This window comes from Pelodiscus sinensis, chromosome 4 (assembly GCF_049634645.1).
Source record: "Pelodiscus sinensis isolate JC-2024 chromosome 4, ASM4963464v1, whole genome shotgun sequence".
NCBI classification, from domain to species: Eukaryota; Metazoa; Chordata; order Testudines; family Trionychidae; genus Pelodiscus; species Pelodiscus sinensis.
This window is the reverse complement of record NC_134714.1, coordinates 133958113-133979479: the sequence shown is the minus strand read 5'-3', so window position 1 is coordinate 133979479 and position 21367 is coordinate 133958113. Positions and strand designations below refer to the sequence as shown.

At 62.8% G+C, this 21367-nt stretch overlaps 1 protein-coding gene across 2 annotated transcripts; it reads left to right on the top strand.

The window, feature by feature from the left end:
* Positions 1 to 279: 279 nt before the first annotated feature.
* On the top strand, positions 280 to 20169 carry HSD3B7 (hydroxy-delta-5-steroid dehydrogenase, 3 beta- and steroid delta-isomerase 7). Of its 2 annotated transcripts, none has more exons than XM_075928710.1 (7): positions 280 to 447; positions 8797 to 8962; positions 13697 to 13852; positions 14440 to 14548; positions 15688 to 15787; positions 15999 to 16161; positions 17778 to 20169. In XM_075928710.1, exons 1-7 carry the CDS (start codon positions 295 to 297, stop codon positions 18200 to 18202), a joined length of 1272 nt encoding a protein of 423 aa, XP_075784825.1. In that variant the 5' UTR covers positions 280 to 294; the 3' UTR covers positions 18203 to 20169. The 2 variants fall into 2 exon arrangements, with proteins under 2 accessions (XP_075784825.1, XP_075784826.1); XM_075928711.1 differs by lacking the exon at positions 280 to 447 and adding an exon at positions 1255 to 1596.
* Positions 20170 to 21367: the final 1198 nt, after the last annotated feature.

Below are 21367 nucleotides of genomic sequence, written 5' to 3'. Positions count from 1 at the left end.
TGGCTCAGAGCTGGGGCGGGTGGGGGAGCTGGGCTGTTTGCAAGTGAAAGTGTCGGTGTGAAAGAGGAACCCGGGGGTCTGGTCACACTCTCCTTGCGTCACCTCCGGTGGGGGAGCAGTGCCGGCGGGTGAGGTAAGACTCCACCCGCAGCTGCTCAGAGACCCCTGTGTCGGTGGCGCTGGGGGGCATTGGGGGGGTGAACCCCCCTGAAATGAGTGCACCCAGCGCTGAAGAGCCTCCTTTTCCCTGCACGGGGAGGGGAGGGGGGAGTGGGAAGCAGAGCTAGAGAAGTGATGATTCCCCTTTCTTGGGCTCCGGCGCGACCACAGCTGGAGTGTTGGGTCCGGGTCCGGGCCCCCCGCTGCACAAAGGACGTGGGCGCCTTGGAGAGGGGCCTGCGGCGGGCGCCCGAAGTGATGCAGGGGCTGGAGCACTTGACCTACGAGGTGAGGCTGAGGGATTGGGGCTTGTTCAGGCTGCGGCAGAGCAGAGCGAGGGGGGATCCGAGAGCAGCCTCCAGCTCCCTGCAGGGGGGTCCCGAGAGGCTGTTCTCAGGGGGGCAGGGGGAGGAGCGATGGGCTCCCCTTGCACTGGGGGAGGTGTGGGGGGGAGATTAGGACCAACTTTCCCTAGGGGGTGGGGAAGCGCTGGGCTGGGTTCCCCGGGGGGGGGTGTCTCCATCCCTAGGGGTGTTTCAGTCCCGGCCTCACGAAGCCCTGGCTGGGATGGGGAGTTGGGGGGGGGGGGGGAGAGAGCCAGGACTCGGGTTCTTGTCCCAGTTCTTGCAGGGCAGCGAGCTCTTGCTTCCCCCCGCCCCCCCCCCCCAATGCTTTCCAAGCCCGTGGGGCGGGGCTGCTTCCCCGTGGCCGCCAGGGGGCGCTCGGTGCATTCCCACAGGCTGTCGCGGGCAGGAGGGGGGAGCAGCCCCCCCCCCCCCGGGCCGGCGAGGTGCTGGGAACAGGGAAGTGGGAAGTGGGTCTGCCTAGCGGAAAAGACCCGGCCTGTTACGTAGCTGAAGCAGGTGGAGGGGGGGGCCGATCCCAGGCTCCTAGGTGGCGCCCCCCCCCCAGCCTGCGCGCCCCACATGGCTTGGGTCAGGGAGCAGACAAGGTGCAAGGGGCCTTTCTGCGGGGGGGGGGGGGGGATGGGGCACTGGGGACCTGCCCTGCTGGAGGGGGTGGGTTCGACTCCAGCCCCAGGCGGTGGGGAGGGGTGCGCGGGGGAGGGGGGAAGCAGGTCCCCCCCAGCCTGAGGTCCCTTTGCCCCCACCTGTCCCAGCCGGGGAAGGCTGGCTCAGCTCCAGGGCCGTCAGAGGCCAGGGAGACGGGCCAAGCCAACTGAGGCGTCCCCGCCCCATCTCCCTTCCCGGAGCTGGGGGGAGGGCCCAGGAGTCCTGGCGCTCAGTCCCCCCCCCGGCCCCCCCCAGCCGGGCGAGAACCCGGGACCCCATGGTCTGCCGGGGCACTAGGACCCCGGGGGGCGGGGCCGGGGCGGGGCCGGGGCTGTCAGGCGCTGCAGGGCATGGAGCGGCTCAGACCCGGCGGATGGCGCAGGAGGCAGGACACAGCGGAGGGCAGCCGCCCCGGGCCGAGCAGGTAACGCGGATCCCCGGGCCCCTCCCGCGCCACGGCGGGACCCCTGGGCCTGCAGCGGGGCACCCGGCCAGGCGCTTCCAGGACTCCTGGGTCCGGCCTGAGCTCCGAGAGGGGAGGGGGGCAGGTGGGGTGGCTGAGCCAGGACTCAGGAGGTCTGAGCTCCAGGGGGGGCTGGGGGGAGCAGGGGGCCAGGACTCGGGGGCTGGTCCCAGCTGGGCCCCCGTGGTTCTGGGGTGCAGGAGCTGGAGCGGATTCAGCACGGGAGAAGTTTTTCCATTCCCATCCCTGCTGTTAACCCCTTCCTGCCCTTCCACCGCAGCCTGCCCCCTCCCAGCCACCCCCACCAGACCCATCTTGCCCTGGGCCGGCCCCTGCGCTGGGGCTGGGACCCCCAGAATTGGGCAGCGTCTCGCCCTGGAGGGACCGGCACAGTCGGAGGTAGCATCGCCTGCCAGCCAGGCTGGGCTTGGGTCTGGGAGGGGTCACACCCATGCTTCAGGGCATCCCTCTGCCGGGATCAGGCAGCACATGGGTGTGGGGCACCCGCTGGGCCCATGGGTCTGAATGAAGGAGGGTGGGAGCCAGGACTCCTGGGTTCTCTCCCCAGTGCTGGGAGTGGAGTGAGGTCCAGTGGGTTGGGGGGGGGGGCTGACGGGGTAGGGAGCCAGGACTCCTGGGTTCTGTCCCAGCTCTGCAAGGGGCGTGGGATCTAGTGGTTAGAGCAGGGGTGCCCAAAGCCAGAGGTGTTTTTCTCTCTCTCCCGGAGGACTGACAGCCATACATGGCAGTGGGCGGTGGCCTTGGGTCAAGGGCAGAGCCGGTTCTAATCTCACGGCCAGGCCTGACCCACGCATCTTATCTCTGCTTCACCTTGGACACTCGCCTCTGAAGGGGGAGGGAGCACGAGGAGGCACCAGCCTAGGAAATCAGCTACTGTGGGTGGGGAGCTAACCAGGGGCAATAAGTGCATCGTGGTCATGGCTGGCCCAATGCCCCAGGGTGGCACTAGGGGGCGCTGTGGGGCAGGGAGCAGGGCAGGCCCCAGCAGGGGGTGCTCTCCCCTGGCAGGCAGGGCTGGCCCAGTGCCCCAGGGAGGCGCTAGAGGGCGCTGTGGGGCAGGGAGCAGGGCAGGCCCCAGCAGGGGGCGCTCTCCCCTGGCAGGCAGGGCTGGCCCAATGCCCCAGGGCAGCACTAGGGGGCGCTGTGGGGCAGGGAGCAGGGCAGGGCTCAGCAGGGGGCGCTCTCCCCTGGCAGGCAGGGCTGGCCCAGTTCCCCAGGGTGGCGCTAGGGGGCGCTGTGGGGCAGGAAGTGGGGCAGAGCCCAGCAGGGGGCGCTCTCCCCTGGCAGGCAGGGCTGGCCCAGTTCCCCAGGGTGGTGCTAGGGGGCGCTGTGGGGCAGGAAGTGGGGCAGAGCCCAGCAGGGGGTGCTCTCCCCTGGCAGGCAGGGCTGGCCCAGTCCCCTAGGGTGACGCTAGGGGCGCTGTGGGGCAGGAAGTGGGGCAGAGCCCAGCAGGGGGCGCTCTCCCCTGGCAGGCAGGGCTGGCCCAGTTCCCCAGGGCAGTGCTAGGGGGCGCTGTGGGGCAGGAAGTGGGGCAGAGCCCAGCAGGGGGCGCTCTCCCCTGGCAGGCAGGGCTGGCCCAGTCCCCTAGGGGGGCGCTGTGCTGCAGGGAGCTGCTTGGCCTGGGAGCTGAGCTGTGATTTTCCCGACAACAGAGGCCTCGCAGGACCAGACCCGTGTGTTCTGCCTGTTCCCACGCCCAGCCGACCTGCCCTGCGTGCGGGCGGCCTCCGAAGCAGGGCTGGGGAGCATCGTGCTCCCTGTCTCAGGGTCACCTGACAAGCACCCACACCTGACGGGCGCCCGCCTTGTTTCGGGGGCATGGGCCTGGCGCGGTGCAGCTGCTGGTTTGGTGTCGCCGCTGATCTGGGCTGTACGGGGGGAGGGGGACGCATGAGCCACCTCTAGATGGGATACCGGGCCGATGGGCCTATCAGGGCCAGATTCCACCCGTCCATTCTCAGCCCTGCTGGTGCCGTTCTGTCTCGACTCGCAGCCCCAGGGGCATGCTGTGAGGTTTGAAATGCCGGAGGGGGTGGCTCTCGCCTGGTCAGTGGCCTGAACTCTGTGCCAGTCTGGTGATCTGCCAACCCGCACCCCACACCTCAGCAATTATTGACACACAGGGAACGCATTGTCACAGTAGTTGTGACATGCCTTCCCACACCATGTTAGGTTAGCGGGTTGGGGAGGGGAGGGAGCTGGGAGCCAGGACAGCTAGGTTCTACCCCGGTCCTGGGTAGGAGAGGGCAGTGGGGCCTAGTGGTTACAGCAGGGGAAATTGGGAGCCAGGACTCCTGGGATCTCTCCCCTGCCCTGGAGGGAAAGTTGACTGTCATGAAGCATTCAGTCATTTCCTGAGCACAGACCTTGGCTAGTTGGGCTGCTTGGAAAGAGACGGGAAGAGGGGTTGTATCATTTATCCTGTGTCAGGGAAGCAGGAGGCGATCCCTCGATAAGGCCTGGGAAAGTTAGATGGGAACCAAGCTGGCCTGACGGCGCAGGTCAGGACTCCAGGGCTCTGCCACAGAATTCCTGAGACTTTGCCCAAGTCCTGGGTGAGCCATGAGCCTCAGTTTCCCCACTGGTAAAAGGGGGAGAATGTTCCTGGCTTTGGTTGGGCTGCGAGCCTTTCTGGATGGGGACTGGTTCCTATCGTGGGGCTGGGCAGTGCTTGGTACCACGGAACCCCCGAGAGTTAAGGTGCTAATACAGCACTAATGTGTCTCTGAGAGATGCCACAGCAAGGCCAGCCCTGCCTGCTAGGGGAGAGCGCCCCCTGCTGGGCCCTGCTCTGCTCCCTGCTCCACAGCGCCCCCTAGTATCGCCCTAGGGCACCGGGCCAGCCCTGCCTGCTAGGGGAGAGCGCCCCCTACTGGGCCTGCCCTGCTCCCTGCCCCACAGCGCCCCCTAGTATCGCCCTAGGGCACCGGGCCAGCCCTGCCTGCTAGGGGAGAGCGCCCCCTGCTGGGCCCTGCTCTGCTCCCTGCCCCACAGCGCCCCCTAGTATCGCCCTGGTGCACCGGGCCAGCCCTGCCTGCTACGGGAGAGCGCCCCCTGCTGGGCCCTGCTCTGCTCCCTGCTCCACAGCGCCCCCTAGTATCGCCCTAGGGCACCGGGCCAGCCCTGCCTGCTAGGGGAGAGCGCCCCCTACTGGGCCTGCCCTGCTCTCTGCCCCACAGCGCCCCCTAGTGCTGCCCTGGGGCACCGGGCTAGCCCTCCTGCCAGGGGAGAGCGCCCCCTGCTGGATACCTGTCTTTGCAGCACAGCGCCCCCAACAAAAGTGAACCAGAAACCCAGAAAGGGAAGCTCACAGAAAAGCAAAGGGACATGCCAACATCAGCCCCCACCTGCCCTTTAAAATAGCCCAGCTACTTAAGGCAGGAAATGCTCCCTCTTACCCATGGGGAGGCTGAGAAAGGAGCCATGTGGGCCGTTCCCCTGCATAGCTGCGCCCCAGTGCTAGCTGAGCCATCCTGTGCAGCGTTATGTGCAGCTGTTCCCCAGCTGCCCCACCCCAGAGGTGGCCGCACTGATAAGGCCTTAGTTGGAGTTTTGTGTCCAGTTTTGAGCACCACATTTCAAGGAAGATGTGGAGAAATTGGAGAGGGTCCAGAGAAGAGCGACAAGAATGGTGAAAGTTCTAGAAAACGTGAGCGATGAAGGGAGGCTGAAGGAACTGGGCTTGTTTAGTTTGGAAAGGAGAAGACTGAGGTGGGACATGAGAGCTGTTTTTAAGTATTTAAAAGGGAGTCACAAGGAGGAGGGAGAAAAATTGTTCCCCTTGGCCTCTGAGGACAGGACGAGAAGCAAGAGGCTTAAAGTGCAGCCAGGGAGGTTTAGGTTGGACATTAGGAAAAACTTCCCGCCTGTCTGGGTGGTCAAACACTGGGATAAGTCACCGAAGGAGGTTGTGGAAGCTCCATCCCTGGAGATATTTCAGAGCAGGCTGGACACAGGCCTGCCAGGGTGGTCTAGACGGTGCTGGGTCCTGCCGTGAGGGCAGGGGGCTGGACTTGATGACCCTCGAGGTCCCTCCCCGTTCCAGTGTCTGTGACTCGGTCTCCGCACTGCTGGCAGCGCTGGCCTGAGGTATTCTGGCACCCCAGGCTGCCTCCAGGCGCACGGCGCATGCACGGCCCAGCTACAGCTGCTGGCGCGTAGCCTGGGGCCCGCCCTAGGGCGCATGGTGCAAGCGCGGCCCAGTCCGGCCCGGCTGTCGCTGCTGGCGCGTGCGCTGGGCCGTGTAGGGTCCCGCGGCCGTGGGGGGAAGGGCGTTGCTGGCTGGTGCTGCGGGGATGCGGGCGGGTCGGGGACGCCGTGCACCCCTTACAGCTGCCATCAGGTGCCCCCATCGGTTGGCGCCCTGGGCACTGCCCGGCTCGCCCCTGCCTCCGTCCGGCCCTGCGCGAGGGCGAGTCGTCCCGCGGCAGCAGGCTGTGCGATTTGCTCTCGCCTATTGTTCATTGTGACGGGAGGCCTGGGTTGAGCCGCTGTCCATTCTAAGGCAGCGTTTCTTCCTGGTGGCTAAAAAAGCCGCCCAAGGACACAGACTTCCTTTTGTCTTGCTTTATTTCAGAGGGGAAATTGCTCTCCGCTCTCCCAGAAGCCACAATGCTGGGGTGGGACCAGGCATCCGTAGCCAAGCCGTTAATGACCACCTGGGAGTCCGCATTTACCAGAGCGGGGTCATTCAGACTGGGCGTAGGTGCGGCCTTGTGGGCCAGGCCACTGGGGGGCGGGGAGAGCGGCCGTCTGGGATCTCAGTGCGTGGGTCCGTCTCGAGGGAGCCCTGCATCTCCCAGGGAGCGAGGGGCTGATTGATTTGCAAGCGGTGCTGCTGACGGGGCCAGAGCGTGGCGTAAGCGAGCGCCGCCTTGGCTTATGGGGCCTCTGAAACGCAAAACCCAGCTCCATTCCAATGTCCTCAAGAAAGGGACCGCGGGGAAAACAGAAGATTCTCTCCAAATAGTCGCCCGGGTGGAGGTCTGACCGATCTATACCCCTCTGGCTCCGCAGACGCGCTTCCCTGGCTCTGATTGGCTCGTTATTGACGAGCGGCCAGGGCTGAGATAAAACCCAATAATTGCACTTGAGCATTTCGATGAGGACGTCTGTTCTCAGGTCCCAAGGCAGCGCTTGGTTGACCGGCTGCGCCTGGGAAAATTCGGCTGCTGCTTTGAGAGCTTATTCAAGGAACGAAATCGTCTCTCTGCCGATAACATCAGGAAACAATGAGGCCATGGCTGGCAATGCCGTCAAGCCACCCTGCCCAGCTTATAAGGGACTCGCCCTAGGGTGGCCTGGCGCGCGTCCAGCGTTGGCTGGGAGTAGTGACGATCTGTGCTCTACAGTCCGGCACGCTCGGCCTTTGCTCCCGATTTCATTTGTCTTGCTGGCCAGTTTTCATTCTTCTTTTGAGCTGTGCACGCTAGACAATGGTGTGTGTTCATGCACGTACCAGTTTGTGCTTTGTGCACACCGCGTGCGTCATGTGATTCGACTTTACCGGTGATCTTGGGTCAAGTGTGTTTTGAGAAGGATACATTTGTTTTAGCTTCCCTCCATCAGTTTCAGGAACCTGCTTGTAGTTTTATAGACCGGCAATACTATACAGGAACTCATTGCTTCCGAGCAAAACTGAAAATGGAATAAACACTTGTAAATAGATGTTATTTATTGGCTGGATAAACATTGTATTCCCTAACAACAGTAAACAAATGTTTTTCATTCCTCCATGTGCAAAGAAGGATAATTTCCCTTGTTTATGGTGTAAAATCATGTCATAGTCTCCCTTGTGAGAACGTAGAACAGTACTTTCACAGAGATATCCTGGTAAAATAACACAGGTTTTCAGCATGGTGAAATAACACTGGTATTTTTATTTCAATCTATAAAATTACTAGCAGAGGTACCCTGCATTGTTCGGGTCTTTAACTCAAATTATATTTTAAATCAAAGGGAAGTGTACACGCTTTATAGAAATTACTGTATTTCCCCAAAACACAGTGTCATTTTTATGATCATTTTTATTTCAGATTTAAAAAAAAGGATTGTTAAGCTTTGTCCATTTAGTTGTTAGTGATTTTTTTTAAAAAAATTTGGGAATTCTGTTGTATTTTTTTCTTCATCCCTATAAACTCTTTATCTTTCGTTGTGTTTTAATAGAATCAATTTAGTTTCCAGTGACATTGTCTTCTCCTTTTCAAACCTTAAGCGCTGATGGCGCTAGGCCGAAACAGAGCGCCGCTCCAAACATGTCTGTTTTATCTATTTTCTTTGTGGTTTATTGAACAGCAATTCTTTTCCAGATTCAGCCTGTTTTTCTGGTGTCAGAGGGGTAGCGTTGTTAGTCTGTAACTTTAAAAACAACCAGGTCCTCTGAGGAAGTGGGGTTTGCCCACAAAAGCTCATGACACTGTGCATTTCTGTTGGTCTCTAAAACAGCACAGAATTGTTGTCGCTTATTTTTCTGGTTCATCTGGGTCCACGCTCTTTGAACCAGTGCTCAGTTCCGTGTCACTTGTGATGACTGTACTTGCTCTGGGGATGCGATCTCTTTTCCGTTCGGTTTGACGAGAAGCTATCCCGTTGCAGGCACATCCCTCTTTCCTTGGCACAGCCGAACTCTTACGTTGCTGTAAGTTGTGCTAACAGGAAGCTGCCTACCGAGTTGGGTGTTCCTAGCTCGCACTGCTTAGCAGGAGTCCTTGAACACACCGACAAACTCTGTAAAATATTCGAGCAGATACAATGCAATGTATTTATTATATAGTTTATTCAGCATAACCGCTCATAAAAACAAAGCAAAGCAATTCCTTGAACAAGTGCAACCCACATACAATTGCGCGGCTAACGGAGTTTTAAACCCCCAGGGCCTTTCTCAAGCTACATCCTGGATGAGAGTCCTGGTGGTAGAAATAATTTTGTGGGGAGTTTTTTTAGTCCCACGGGGTCCTGGCTGGCGGATTTTTCTGCTTTGGCCACGTTGCCTTTGTACAGCTGCCAATACAAAACCGCTGTGGCGGCAGGTCCCGTGTCCTCGCTGTGAAAGTAACGAAGCACAATCCGGCCCGGCGTGCTGTCCCCACCCTGCGAGCTCCACCCCCCGCCTGACCCTGCTCTGTCTCCCTTCTCCCACAGGACCCCATGGAGCTGGGCCAGGCCCGGCAGGTCTATCTGGTGACGGGCGGCTGCGGGTTCCTGGGTTCCCACCTGGTGCGGATGCTGGTGGAACGGTCGCCCAACGTGGCCCAAGTGCGCGTCTTCGATCTGCAGCTGGATCCAGCCTTGGGACAGCTGGGGACAGGTGAGGTGCAGGGGCCCCTCCCGCAGGGCTGCAGGCCCCCACGGACACGAGGGAAACTGAGGCAGGCATGGGCTTCCGGAAGATACTGCAGCAGCTCCCTGCTCCGTCCTTTCTCTGCCCCTCTAGACTGGGAGGGGGAGGGCGCGACTCTTGAGTATTGGGGCGGGGGAGAGGTTGCAAAGTTGGCCTTAACTCAGCCCTATCCCTGGCTAGCAGGTGCCCTGCAGGGCTGTGTGTGTGCAGGGCTGTGTATTCCACCCTCTGTGCAGGACGCTCTGGGGCCTGCTGTGACCTTTCTGCCGCTCTCCCCTCCCCTGGGGCTTCCCCCTCAGCTGCGGCAAACCTGCCTTCCCCACGCCCAGATCCAGCCAGGCCAGGCCGGAGTGAGTCACGTCTCCCGTGCGAAGCTGGCTGGACAGTGCCCTGGCTGACGTGTCTGCGTTCCGGGAGGCCCTGTGGCCTCTGTTCCCTATAGCCCAGCTGTTCGTGCTACCCCTCTGAGCCGTGGCTCCAGCTCCCGGCCGGCTCAGCGGGACGCTGTCCTCGCCAAGGAGGGCATCCAAGTTGGGAACGCTGCTCCCTCCCAAGCCGTCCTAAGGATCTGAGCCGCCGGTGTGGCAAATAGCTCCACACCTGGGCCTTTGTCCCAGCTCCTTGCCGCTGCCTCCATCCTGGAACTGCTCTCTCCCCTTTGCTCTCTGACCCCACTGGGGCACAGGGGAGCCTGCGCCCAGGAGGAGCTGAGCGGTGGTGTCAGCGGTGGGATCCGCAGTGTCAGCAGTGGGATCCGCCCCTAGGCACTGGCCGGGCGATGGCTTTCCTCCCAACGTTCTACCGCAGAGTTTGCTCCTTGTGCCCTCCCCCTTTGGGCAGCCGATGAGCGATCCCCTCTGTTCCGGGCGAGCCATTTCATCCAGCATTTTGCCCACCTGTGTCCTGTTTTCCTACAACGGCTGCACCAGGGATGGTGGCTGACGCAGGCAGCCCCCGTCCAAGGGATCTTGGACCATACCCAGTTTGGAATGACTCAAATCCTGTTTTTGGGTGCCTGACCCGGCCTGCTACCCCATCATCTCCCACGGCTTCCTGCCCAGCTGCGGTTTACGCCCGTGGGATGGGGCTGGGAGAGTCGCTCCCACCCGGCCGGGCTACACGAATCCTCCCGCCAACTCCTGCGCATGGAGATATTCTCCTGCCGGGGGAGCCCCTTGTACCACGCCAATCCAGACGGACGCAGCCAGGCCATGTGGAACGTCGCCTGTATCAACAGCGGCCATCCGGTCGTCTGTCGTTATCACGCGGGGACCAAGGAGGGTGTGAGAGCGCAGAGCCGGGCTGAGCAGAGTCCCAGCACAGGGCTTCTCTCTGGCATCTGTGCCCTCTTCACCCTCCCCTTAAACTGGAACAATCAGCTGGGACCTCTCCCACCTCCCTCCTTGCTTTTCCAGCTCCCTGCGCCCCCAGCCCGCCCCCCGTTCTGCAGGGGGAGAGCAGGACTTAGACACCTTTCTCCTGCTGCTGTTTTTACTGCTGCACGTCACTTCTTGCCAATGCTCCGGAGGCATTGAGGATCCCACTGCTGCCACCATCTGTCCCAGAGCTATACCCCAGTTTTTAAATAGCCGCTTGGCGGGACCTTGTAAGTGGGCCAGACCCCAAAGGGGAACCACTCTTCCTTCGGGGGGTCCCTGCAGCCTCCCTGCCTCTGAGACAAAGTGTCTGGGCTCCGGCCCCCCTGCTTTGCCCCATAAGCTCTACCCAGCGAATCCAACTCAGACTTGTCTGAGACTTGTCCATGCTGCAGTCCCAGTGCACCCGGGCAGCGCCGGCAGGGACCCTGGCCTGCCTTTCCCCCACAATGCTGGGTTTATTGCACCCCTGGCCCCGACTTTGCCCAGAGCCACCAGCTTTAAGGCATCATGTGGGTCTTGCTCCCGCGCCCTGGTGAGTCCCCCGACTTCAACCTCTGCTGCTCCTCGCTCAGGCCTTCGTTCTCCAGGCAGGGCCAGGCTCAGCCTCCCCTTCCCCACACTCGTGGACCCACACACGTGGATGCACTCACCCACGCAGACCCCACACACATGTGGACACACACACACACACTTGGACGCACACACGCACGCAGACCCCCACACACATGGACACACACACGCACGTACGCAGACACCCCCCCCCACACATGGACACACGCGGATGCACGCATGCACGCATGCAGACACACACCCACGCACACATGTGGACATACACACGCACGCGCATACGTGGATGCACGCACACAGGCACCCCCCGCGCACACGTGGACACACACACGTACGCACACACGCGGATGCACGAACGCACGCATGCAGACACACACCCACACACACACGTGGACATACGCACGCACGCACATACGTGGATGCACGCACACAGGCACCCCCCGCACACACGTGGACACACACGTACGCACACACGTGGATGCACGCACACATGCAGACACAGCCACGCACACACATGGACATACGCACGCACATACGTGGACGCATGCACACAGGCACCCCCTGCACACACGCGGATGCACACACGCATGCATGCAGACACACACCCACACACACACGTGGACATACACACGCACGCACATACGTGGATGCACGCACACAGGCACCCCCCGCACACACGTGGACACACACACGTACGCACACACGCGGATGCACACACGCACGCACGCAGACACACGAGCTGAAGGAAATCACATGCTTTCTCATCCCAGCAGGGCCCCTGTGGAGGGCTGGGGTTGCAGCTGGCGATGGGGGAGGCAGTCCCTCCCAGAGAGATCAGAGGGCTGGGGGGGGGCTGTAACTCTAGCTGCCGGCGCGGGGGGTGAAGACAAACCAATTGTGGTGCTGTGTGTGCTGTGTGCGCGTGAGGGACGCGTGGGTGGGGAGGCGCCTCTTAGTCACCAGGGAGGGAATGAACCAGGTGCCCTGCCTCTCAGTGCCAGTGCTCACGCCGCTCGACCCTGGGAGGCCTGGCCTGGGTTCTCTCTGGGGCTCTGGGAGGGCAGTGGGGTGTAGTGGTTAGAGCAGGGGGGCAGGGAGCCAGGACTCCGGGGCTCTCTGGGGCTCTGGGAGGGCAGTGGGGTGTAGTGGTTAGAGCAGGGGGGCCGGGAGCCAGGACTCCGGGGCTCTGGGAGGGCAGTGGGGTGTAGTGGTTAGAGCAGGGGGGCTGGGAGCCAGGACTCCGGGGCGCTCTGGGGCTCTAGGAGGGCAGTGGGGTGTAGTGGTTAGAGCAGAGGGGCTGGGAGCCAGGACTCCGGGGCTCTCTGGGGCTCTGGGAGGGCAGTGGGGTGTAGTGGTTACAGCGTGTTTTCCAGCTGCACTCATGCTGTGTGGCGAGTTCTTGGCTCGTGCCTGGCCTGGCTGAGCAGAAACGGCTCCCGAGCCTCGTCAGTGAGCTGGAGGCAGGAGCAGCAGTAATTGGCCCTTGTGCCTGCTGGGCCCTGATCCTTGTGGTCTCGGGCCAGGCTCTGGGCTTGTTCCCCTTGGGCACTGCCCCCCGCCGCCTAACCCAGCAGTGACCTGGCGCTGGAATCTGCTCCTCCCTCCCGGCCAGACAGGCAGCCTGAACCACACCAGCAAAGCCTGCTGTGCAGATGGGGCTGGGGGCGGGAGTGGGGGGCACCGGCAGGCCTGGGGGCAGGAGTGAGGGGCACCGGCAGGCCTGGGGGCAGGAGTGAGGGGCACCGGCAGGCCTGGGGGCAGGAGTGGGGGGCACCGGCAGGGCTGGGGACAGGGCTGGGGGCAGGAGTGAGGGGCACCAGCAGGCCTGGGGGCAGGAGTGGGGGGCACCGGCAGGCCTGGGGGCAGGGCTGGGGGCCGGCCTGGGGGCAGGAGTGGGGGGCACCGGCAGGGCTGTGAACGTTCCTTGCTGGCGCCCGGGGTCCATAACTCAGGGCTCTGGTTTAGCTGCCTGGAGAGTTTCCATCGGATTCCTGAGCAGAGCCAAGCAAACGGGGAATCGAGTGTTTTCCAAATAGCGATAGTTGACAAATCACCTTTCAGCTGGGCCTTGGCTCCTATCTCCTCCCCCCCCCCCCCCCCCCCGAGCCGGCCCGGCCCTGGGGCTGGAGGGGACACACCCCGGGGCCAATTCCCGCACCCCCAGCTGCTGGCTTGTGTCGGAAAATGTGGTTCAGGGCCCGAGGAAAAGTTTCCTCCTGCCCAGGGCCAGGAAATAGCTGGAAGGCAGCAGGGACTCAGACACAGGGAGGGAAGAGGGGTCAGGTGGTAGGAAGGGGGGGGGGGGCTGGGAATCCTGGCGCATCTGGCAGGAAAAGGACGGGGGGGGGAGAGGCAGGAGACAAAAAAGCAGTAAAAGATCTGGGCCCACGGCCCCCCCAGTGCCAGGGAGAGAAGCCAGGAGTCCTGGCTCCCTGCTCTAACCACTAGCCCCCACTCCCCTCCCAGGGCCAGGGAAAGAACCCGGGAGTCCTGCCTCCCAGCCCTCTTCTGCTCTAACCACTAGCCCGCACTCCCCTCCCAGGGCCAGGGAGAGAGCCCAGAAGTCCCCGCTCCCACCCCTCTGCTCTAACCACTAGCCCGCACTCCCCTCCCAGGGCCGGGAGAGAGCCCAGGAGTCCTGGCTCCCAGCCCCCTGCTCTAACCACTAGCCCGCACTCCCCTCCCAGGGCCGGGAGAGAGCCCAGGAGTCCTGGCTCCCAGCCCCCACGGTTCCAGCCCTGTGTCTCTGTTTCAGAGAAGGTGGCAGTGACGTTGATCCAAGGGGACGTCAGCAGCCCCACGGACGTGGGGGCCGCAGTGGAGGGGGCCGACGTGGTGATCCACACAGCCAGCTTGGTGGATGTGTGGGGCAGGGTCCCGCCCGAGAAGATCACGGAGGTGAACGTGCACGGTAGGGAAAGTGGCTGGGTGTGGGGCACAGCGCTGCACTAGGGGGCGCTGCGGTGCAGGAAGCATCCTGAAGGCGAGCACCCCCTGGGGGCTCCGCCTGGGGCTGCAGGATTTGTGTCCCCCCCCCCCCCCCCCCCCGAGCGGGCGTCTCCGCTCTCGGCTCGGGTCGCCTGGCTGGCTCCCAGGTTTCTGCTGGGAAAGCCCCGAGCTTCGGAAAAACCCTTCGCCGCTGAGAGGGAAGCGGCGGCAGGTGACGGCTCTGGCAGCTGGGTACCAGGCCTAAGTCATGGCACCGGGGGGTGGGGGAGGCTAGTGAACCCGGGGTCCTGGCAGCCTCGGCCTGGCTCCCGGCCCCAGCATCTGCTGCGCCGCAGGAACAGAGAACGATTCCCCAGCTGGATCGTTTAGTGACAGAGGGGAAACTGAGGCACGGAGCTGGGGTAGAACCTGGAGCTCCGGCTCCCGGCCGCTCCGGACCCTGGGGCGGGGTGGGGGTGCGGAGGAGAAGGCTCTCACCCCAGCAGGGGTGGGGGCGCCCGGCTAGGAGACTGACCCCATGTTTCCCGCTCCCCCCGACCCTGCCTCTAGGGACCAGGAATGTGATTGACGCCTGCATTGAGCACCGGGTCCAGTATCTCATCTACACCAGCAGCATGGAGGTTGTGGGGCCCAACACCAAGGGGGATCCCTTCTACAGGTACCGGGCTCCTAACCACTAGGCTCCCCTGCCCTGCCAGAGCTGGGGAGAGAACCCAGGCCTCCTAGGAGTTAACCTCCCTCATTCCTCACCCCTCCCTGCCTGCGGTCTCTGGCTGCCACCCAACCTCAGCTGTCGGCCGCCCCACCCAGGGGTTCCCTCAGGTTTCCCACCCTGTCCCCACAGCAACCACCGCACAAAACAAACACTCTGCTGGCAGTGGCCACTTTTCCAGCCGTGACATCCTTTGTGGCTGGCTTGGACGTCTGGGTTCCTGTCCCCAACCCCCCCCGCGCCCCCCCCGCACGACATCTGCCTGCCATCCCCAGTGCCTGGGTCCCCTTTTCGTTTCCTGCCACTTTCGACAGGACAAGCAGCGGGGATTTGGTATGGTTTTCCTTCCTTGTGTGAGCATGGCCCCCTCCAGATTGTGTGTGTGGGGGGGGAGGTTTGATTCAGCGCTGGTTGGGGGTTCCTTCAATATCCCTCCATTGCTTGGGGCCGGCTGGGTGACAGGGAGAGGCTGGGAAGCTGACAATGAGATGGTGGGATCCTTGCAGAGGGAGAAGGGTTTCAGGGGAAGGAGTGGAGATTGCCCAAGCTCAGAGCAGAGCGATGGTGGGGGCGGTGGGATCACCACAGAAAGGGAGGGGCTTAGTGGAAGGCAGGGATTGCCAGAGTTCAGAGCAGAGGGATGGGGGAGAGGTGGGATTCTCAGCAGAGAGGGAGGCACTCAGTGGAAGGCAGGCATTGCCAGGGCGCTCAGCGCAGAGAGATGGTGGAGGCGGTGGGATCCAGGGCGCTCAGAGCAGAGAGGTGGTGGGATCCTGGGTGCTCAACGCAGAGAGATGGTGGAGGCGGTGGGATCCTGGGCGATCAGCGCAGAGAGATGGTGGAGGCGGTGGGATCCTGGGCGCTCAGCGCAGAGAGATGGTGGAGGCGGTGGGATCCTGGGCGCTCAGCGCAGAGAGATGGTGGAGGCGGTGGGATCCTGGGCGCTCAGCGCAGAGAGATGGTGGAGGCGGTGGGATCCTGGGCGCTCAGCGCAGAGAGATGGTGGAGGCGGTGGGATCCTGGTGAGGAGATGGGAAGGGAAAAAGTGGCCCTGCCCCTTAGCGCCCACCTCTCAACCGTTGCAGGGGGAACGAGGACTCGGCCTATGACGCCCTGCACGAGCAGCCGTACCCCCTGAGCAAGGCGCGGGCTGAGCACATGGTGATCGAGGCCAATGGGACGCCTGTAAGTAGCTCCCAGCCCCGGGCCTGCCCCTGGGGTGGACAATGGGACATGGGCATTCGAGGGAGCTCTGCAGCCCCTTCCCCACAACCCCGCAGGAGGGAGGAAACGGGACCCAGGCGCCCGGGCCGGCATCACGCACAACACCCAGGTTCCAGGGCGCGAGGGGTTGGGACCCAGGCACCCGGGAGCTCACCCCCGTGTCTGCCCACAGCTGGGGGGCGGCCGGTGCCTGGTGACCTGCGCCCTGCGCCCCACGGGCATCTATGGGGAGAAGCATCCGCTGATGAAGGAATTCTACGAGAAAGGGCTGCAGACGGGACGCAGGCTGCTCCGGGCCATCCCGGTCAGCACCGAGCACGGCCGGGTCTACGTGGGTGAGTGACAGCGCGGCGCCCCTTGCTCCTGCCCCCAGCCCTGCCACTGCCCCTCGCTCCTGCCCCCAGCCCCTCGCTCCTGCCCCCAGCCCCTCGCTCCTGCCCCCAGCCCTGCCACTGCCCCTCGCTCCTGCCCCCAGCCCCGCCACTGCCCCTCGCTCCTGCCCCCAGCCCCTCGCTCCTGCCCCCAGCCCTGCCACTGCCCCTCGCTCCTGCCCCCAGCCCCTCGCTCCTGCCCCCAGCCCCTCGCTCCTGCCCCCAGCCCTGCCACTGCCCCTCGCTCCTGCCCCCAGCCCCGCCACTGCCCCTCGCTCCTGCCCCCAGCCCCTCGCTCCTGCCCCCAGCCCTGCCACTGCCCCTCGCTCCTGCCCCCAGCCCCTCGCTCCTGCCCCCAGCCCCTGGCTCCCGCCCCTCGCTCCCGCCCCCAGCCCCTCGCTCCCGCCCCCAGCCCTGCCCCCAGCCCCTCGCTCCTGCCCCCAGCCCCTCGCTCCTGCCCCCAGCCCCTCGCTTCTGCCCCCAGCCCTGCCACTGCCCCTCGCTCCTGCCCCCAGCCCTGCCCCTCGCTCCTGGCTCCCACTCCCAGCCCTGCCACCGCCCCTCGCTCCCGCCCCCAGCCCTGCCCCTCACTGCCACCCCCCTCTCCTGCCCCCAGCTCTGCCAGCTCAGCCCTGCCCCCCACAGCCCTGCCGGTGCCCCTCATTCCCACACTACAGCCCCTGCCAACCCAGAACCCCTCTCCCCGCCAGACACAGCTCTGTGAATAGTCCCCTCTCCCCATCAGGCACAGTGTAGTTTGTGTGTCTCTCTCTAGGGAGAGTGAAAAAATGGAGCTTGGTCTGTAGGCTGGAGTGTGTGTGTGTGTGTGTGTGTGTGTGTGTGTGTGTGTGTGTGTGTGCGCGCGCGTGGCGCTGCCCCCTACTGGAGGGGATCGGGGCTGTCTGTGTGTGTGTGTGTGTGTGTGTGCGTGCGTGGCGCTGCCCCCTACTGGAGGGGATCGGGGCTGTCTGTGTGTGTGTGTGTGTGCGTGCGTGGCGCTGCCCCCTACTGGAGGGGATCGGGGCTGTCTGTGTGTGTGTGTGTGTGTGTGTGTGTGTGTGTGTGTGTGTGGCACTGCCCCCTACTGGAGGGGATCGGGGCTGTCTGTGTGTGTGTGTGTGTGTGCATGCGTGGCGCTGCCCCCTACTGGAGGGGATCGGGGCTGTCTGTGTGTGTGTGTGTGTGTGCATGCGTGGCGCTGCCCCCTACTGGAGGGGATCGGGGCTGTCTGTGTGTGTGTGTGTGTGTGTGTGTGTGTGTGTGTGGCACTGCCCCCTACTGGAGGGGATCGGGGCTGTCTGTGTGTGTGTGTGTGCGTGCGTGGCGCTGCCCCCTACTGGAGGGGATCGGGGCTGTCTGTGTGTGTGTGTGTGTGTGTGTGTGTGTGTGTGTGTGTGTGTGTGTGGCACTGCCCCCTACTGGAGGGGATCGGGGCTGTCTGTGTGCGTGCGTGTGTGTGAGCGATGTCACCATGGAGCGGCTGCACTCACAGGCAGGATCTGCGTCCTGGCCGGGAGGCTTGTCCCCGGGGGGTGGGTGGCGAGACCAGGGCCAGGAGTTCGATCCCCGTCTCCCCGCAGGCAACGTGGCCTGGATGCACGTGCTGGTGGCGCGGCGGATGCAGGCGGCCCCGGCGGCCATCGGGGGCCAGATCTACTTCTGCTACGACGCCTCCCCCTATAAGAGCTACGAGGACTTTAACATGGAGATCCTGGGCTCCTGCGGCTTCCGGCTCCTGGGCTCCCGGCCCGTCGTGCCCTACTGGCTCCTGCGCTGCCTGGCCCTGGTGAACGTTCTCCTCCGCCGCCTCCTCCAGCCCTTCTGCTCCTACGCCCCCCTGCTCAACCCCTACACCCTGGCCGTGGCCAGCACCACCTTCACGGTGCAGACGGACAAGGCCCAGCGCCACTTCGGCTACCAGCCCCTCTACACCTGGGAGGAGTGCCGCGCCCGCACCGTGGCCTGGATCCAGGAGGTGGACGCCCAGAGAGAGGCAGGGAAGTAGGGCGGGCAGGAGCCAGAGCTGGAGCCGGATCCGAGCGGCGGTCTGGGCAGCCGGGTTTTGGTTCCAGCCCTGCAATAAATCCAGTTCCGGACAGAGGGATCCAGAGCTGGGTGTGGTGGAGCACTGAATCCAGATCCGGGTTTTGGCTCCAGCCCAGGAGGGACAGAGCAAGGGATGTGGGACTCCGGGTCCTCCCTCCTTTGCTTGGATCTTACCTGCACCCTTCCAGGGAATCAGGCTCCGTGGAGTTGGAATCCGGATCTGGGTCTTGCTTCCAAGTTGTGTCCCTCAGTTCAGGGGAATGTGCCAGTCCAGGTCTTGGCTCATTCCAGCACGTGGTGGATTTAGTTAGGTTGGGATCCGTATCCGCGTTTCGCTCCTGGAGTCCAGGTTTTGCTTCCACCCCACGTGCATTCCAGCAGACAATCCCTCTCCACTTGCAAATGGATCCAGATCCGGATTTTGTTACCATCCTTGTGCATTGGACTCTCTGCTACCATCTAATGCTCCCCGTGCACACCTGGGGAGGAACCAGCTCTGTGGTTAAGGAATGGGGACCCAGAGTTCCTCTCCAGCCCTATGTCATCTCAGAGGAGAGTCAGACAGCGGGACCCAGATCCTATTCAAGAAATCTGGGTCCCGGATTTTCCATCCACCCCGGAGCCAGACCCACCCAGAGCCAGCTTGCTCCTATAGGATCCAGCTCCAGGTTCAATCCTCCCCTGTATCGCTCAGTGGATCAGACTCCAGATCCCTGTCATATGTGAATAATCCGGATGCAGGTTTTGCATCCCCTCAAGTGCATTAGTGCAGTGGATCCGGGTCAATAGAAATCCGGATCCAGGTTTTGCACCCACCCAGATGCATTAGTGCAGTGGATCCGGGTCAATAGAAATCCAGATGCAGGTTTTTTACCCACCTAGGTGCATTAGTGCAGTGGATCCGGGTCAATAGAAATCCGGATCCAGGTTTTGCACCCACCCAGATGCATTAGTGCAGTGGATCCGTGTCAATAGAAATCCAGATGCAGGTTTTGCACCCACCCAGGTGCATTAGTGCAGTGGATCCGGGTCAATAGAAATCCGGATCCAGGTTTTGCACCCACCCAGATGCATTAGTGCAGTGGATCCGGGTCAATAGAAATCCGGACCCAGGTTTTGCACCCACCCAGATGCATTAGTGCAGTGGATCCGGGTCAATAGAAATCCGGATCCAGGTTTTGCACCCACCTAGGTGCATTAGTGCAGTGGATCTGGGTCAATAGAAATCCGGACCCAGGTTTTGCACCCACCCAGATGCATTAGTGCAGTGGATCCGGGTCAATAGAAATCCGGATGCAGGTTCGGCATCAGTCGCGCATACCCCAGACACCAACACAACAGCATTAGCCTGCTCAGAGAATCTGGATCTGGCTTTTGCCTCCACCCAAATGCATTACAGCTAAGGATCCAGAGCCGGATTTTACTTCCAACCCCCAGTGTTACCACAGATGCTCAGTGTCAAGCTCCCACTTGAGGAATCCAGATCCGGGTTTTATGTCTATCCTCCCACCACACGCTGAGATCTGGATTGTCTAGAGCCGGGTCCTCTTCAGATCCGGGTTTTGCAGCCAGCCCAGGTGAACGTCTGACCTGGATCCAGATCCAGGTTTTGATCCCAGCCCGGTGTCTGGCTGACTGTGCAATCCAGCAGGATCCGGACCTGGGTTTTACCCTGCCCTGCACCAGCCTGGAGGGGCTGACTCCAGATCCCAGCCTGCCCGGACAGGTCCAGCTCTGGGCTTTCTTCGTGCATTAATAGCGATTCCAGCATTAATTTCTCCAATCGTGTATTATTAATTATTATTATTATTATTATTTTATTATTATGCTAATTATGATAAAGGGCCTAAAGCCAACTGCATATTGAACACGGATGCACCCAGCAGCGTCTGGTAACGTCTGTGTTAATTAAAGCACTAAAAGGTCCCTTGGAACTGGAGAAAAGGTTATTTCTGGAGGGGGCCGGGGGCCTGTCCCCTCTAGGGGTGCTGGATTTGATTTGGCCCCGGGACTGGACTGGCTGGCACGGGGACAGGCCTGTCCCTTGCAGCGCCGGGCTGTGGTCCTGGCAGGGGAGCAGTGACTGGGCCATGGCCAATCCCGCCCTGGCCCACGGGGCATCTTCCGGAGCCAAGCTCCGACGGTTGCCAACCGCAGCCTTGCACCATGCCAGCCGGCTGCCGGCCCCTGCACTGTGAACCTCCGCCCTCCCCAGAGCCGGATCTCGGTGTTTGTTTGCACGGCTTGGCCTTTGCTCCAAATATGTTCCCGTCTCTGCGCCCTGCTGGGCTACTGCTCCCAAAATAAACAGGCGCCTGCGGCCCTGAACACCGCCTCCGTTCCCCTCCTCCATCTGTCATCCCCCCTCGCTGAGAGAGCAGGGGGCTGGGAGCCAGGGCTCCTGGGGTCTCTCCCTGGCTCTGGGAGGGCGGTGGGGGCTAGTGGTTAGAGCAGGGAGGTGCTGGGAGCCAGGGCTCCTGGGGTCTCTCCCTGGCTCTGGGAGGGCGGTGGGGGCTAGTGGTTAGAGCAGGGAGGGGCTGGGAGCCAGGGCTCCTGGGGTCTCTCCCTGGCTCTGGGAGGGCAGTGGGAGCTAGTCGTTAGAGCAGGGAGGGGCTGGGAGCCAGGACTCCTGGGGGGTCTCCCTGGCTCTGGGAGGGCGGTGGGGGCTAGTGGTTAGAGCAGGGAGGGGCTGGGAGCCAGGACTCCTGGGGGGTCTCCCTGGCTCTGGGAGGGCGGTGGGGGCTAGTGGTTAGAGCAGGGAGGGGCTGGGAGCCAGGACTCCTGGGGGGTCTCCCTGGCTCTGGGAGGGCAGTGGGGGCTAGTGGTTAGAGCGGCAAGGGGCTGGTGCAAGTAGAAATCATTTCTTGCCAGTACTGCATTCAGGAGTGGGACACAAGGGGGGCATGTGACCCTCCAGGAGCCTCCTCCCAGCCCCACCCCCAGCCCGGGGCCCCCAAGCTCTCCCTGCCCCCCCTCGCCTCCCTTACCTGTCTGAAATTTGACCCCTGAATCCTTTCCCGTACAATGATGCTTTGGGCCCGGGAGCCCCGTCCTGCCAGCGCCCGGCACGGAGAGCTCCCCCGCGGCGGGAGGCCAGGAAGGGGGATCACCCCACTTTCCCGTC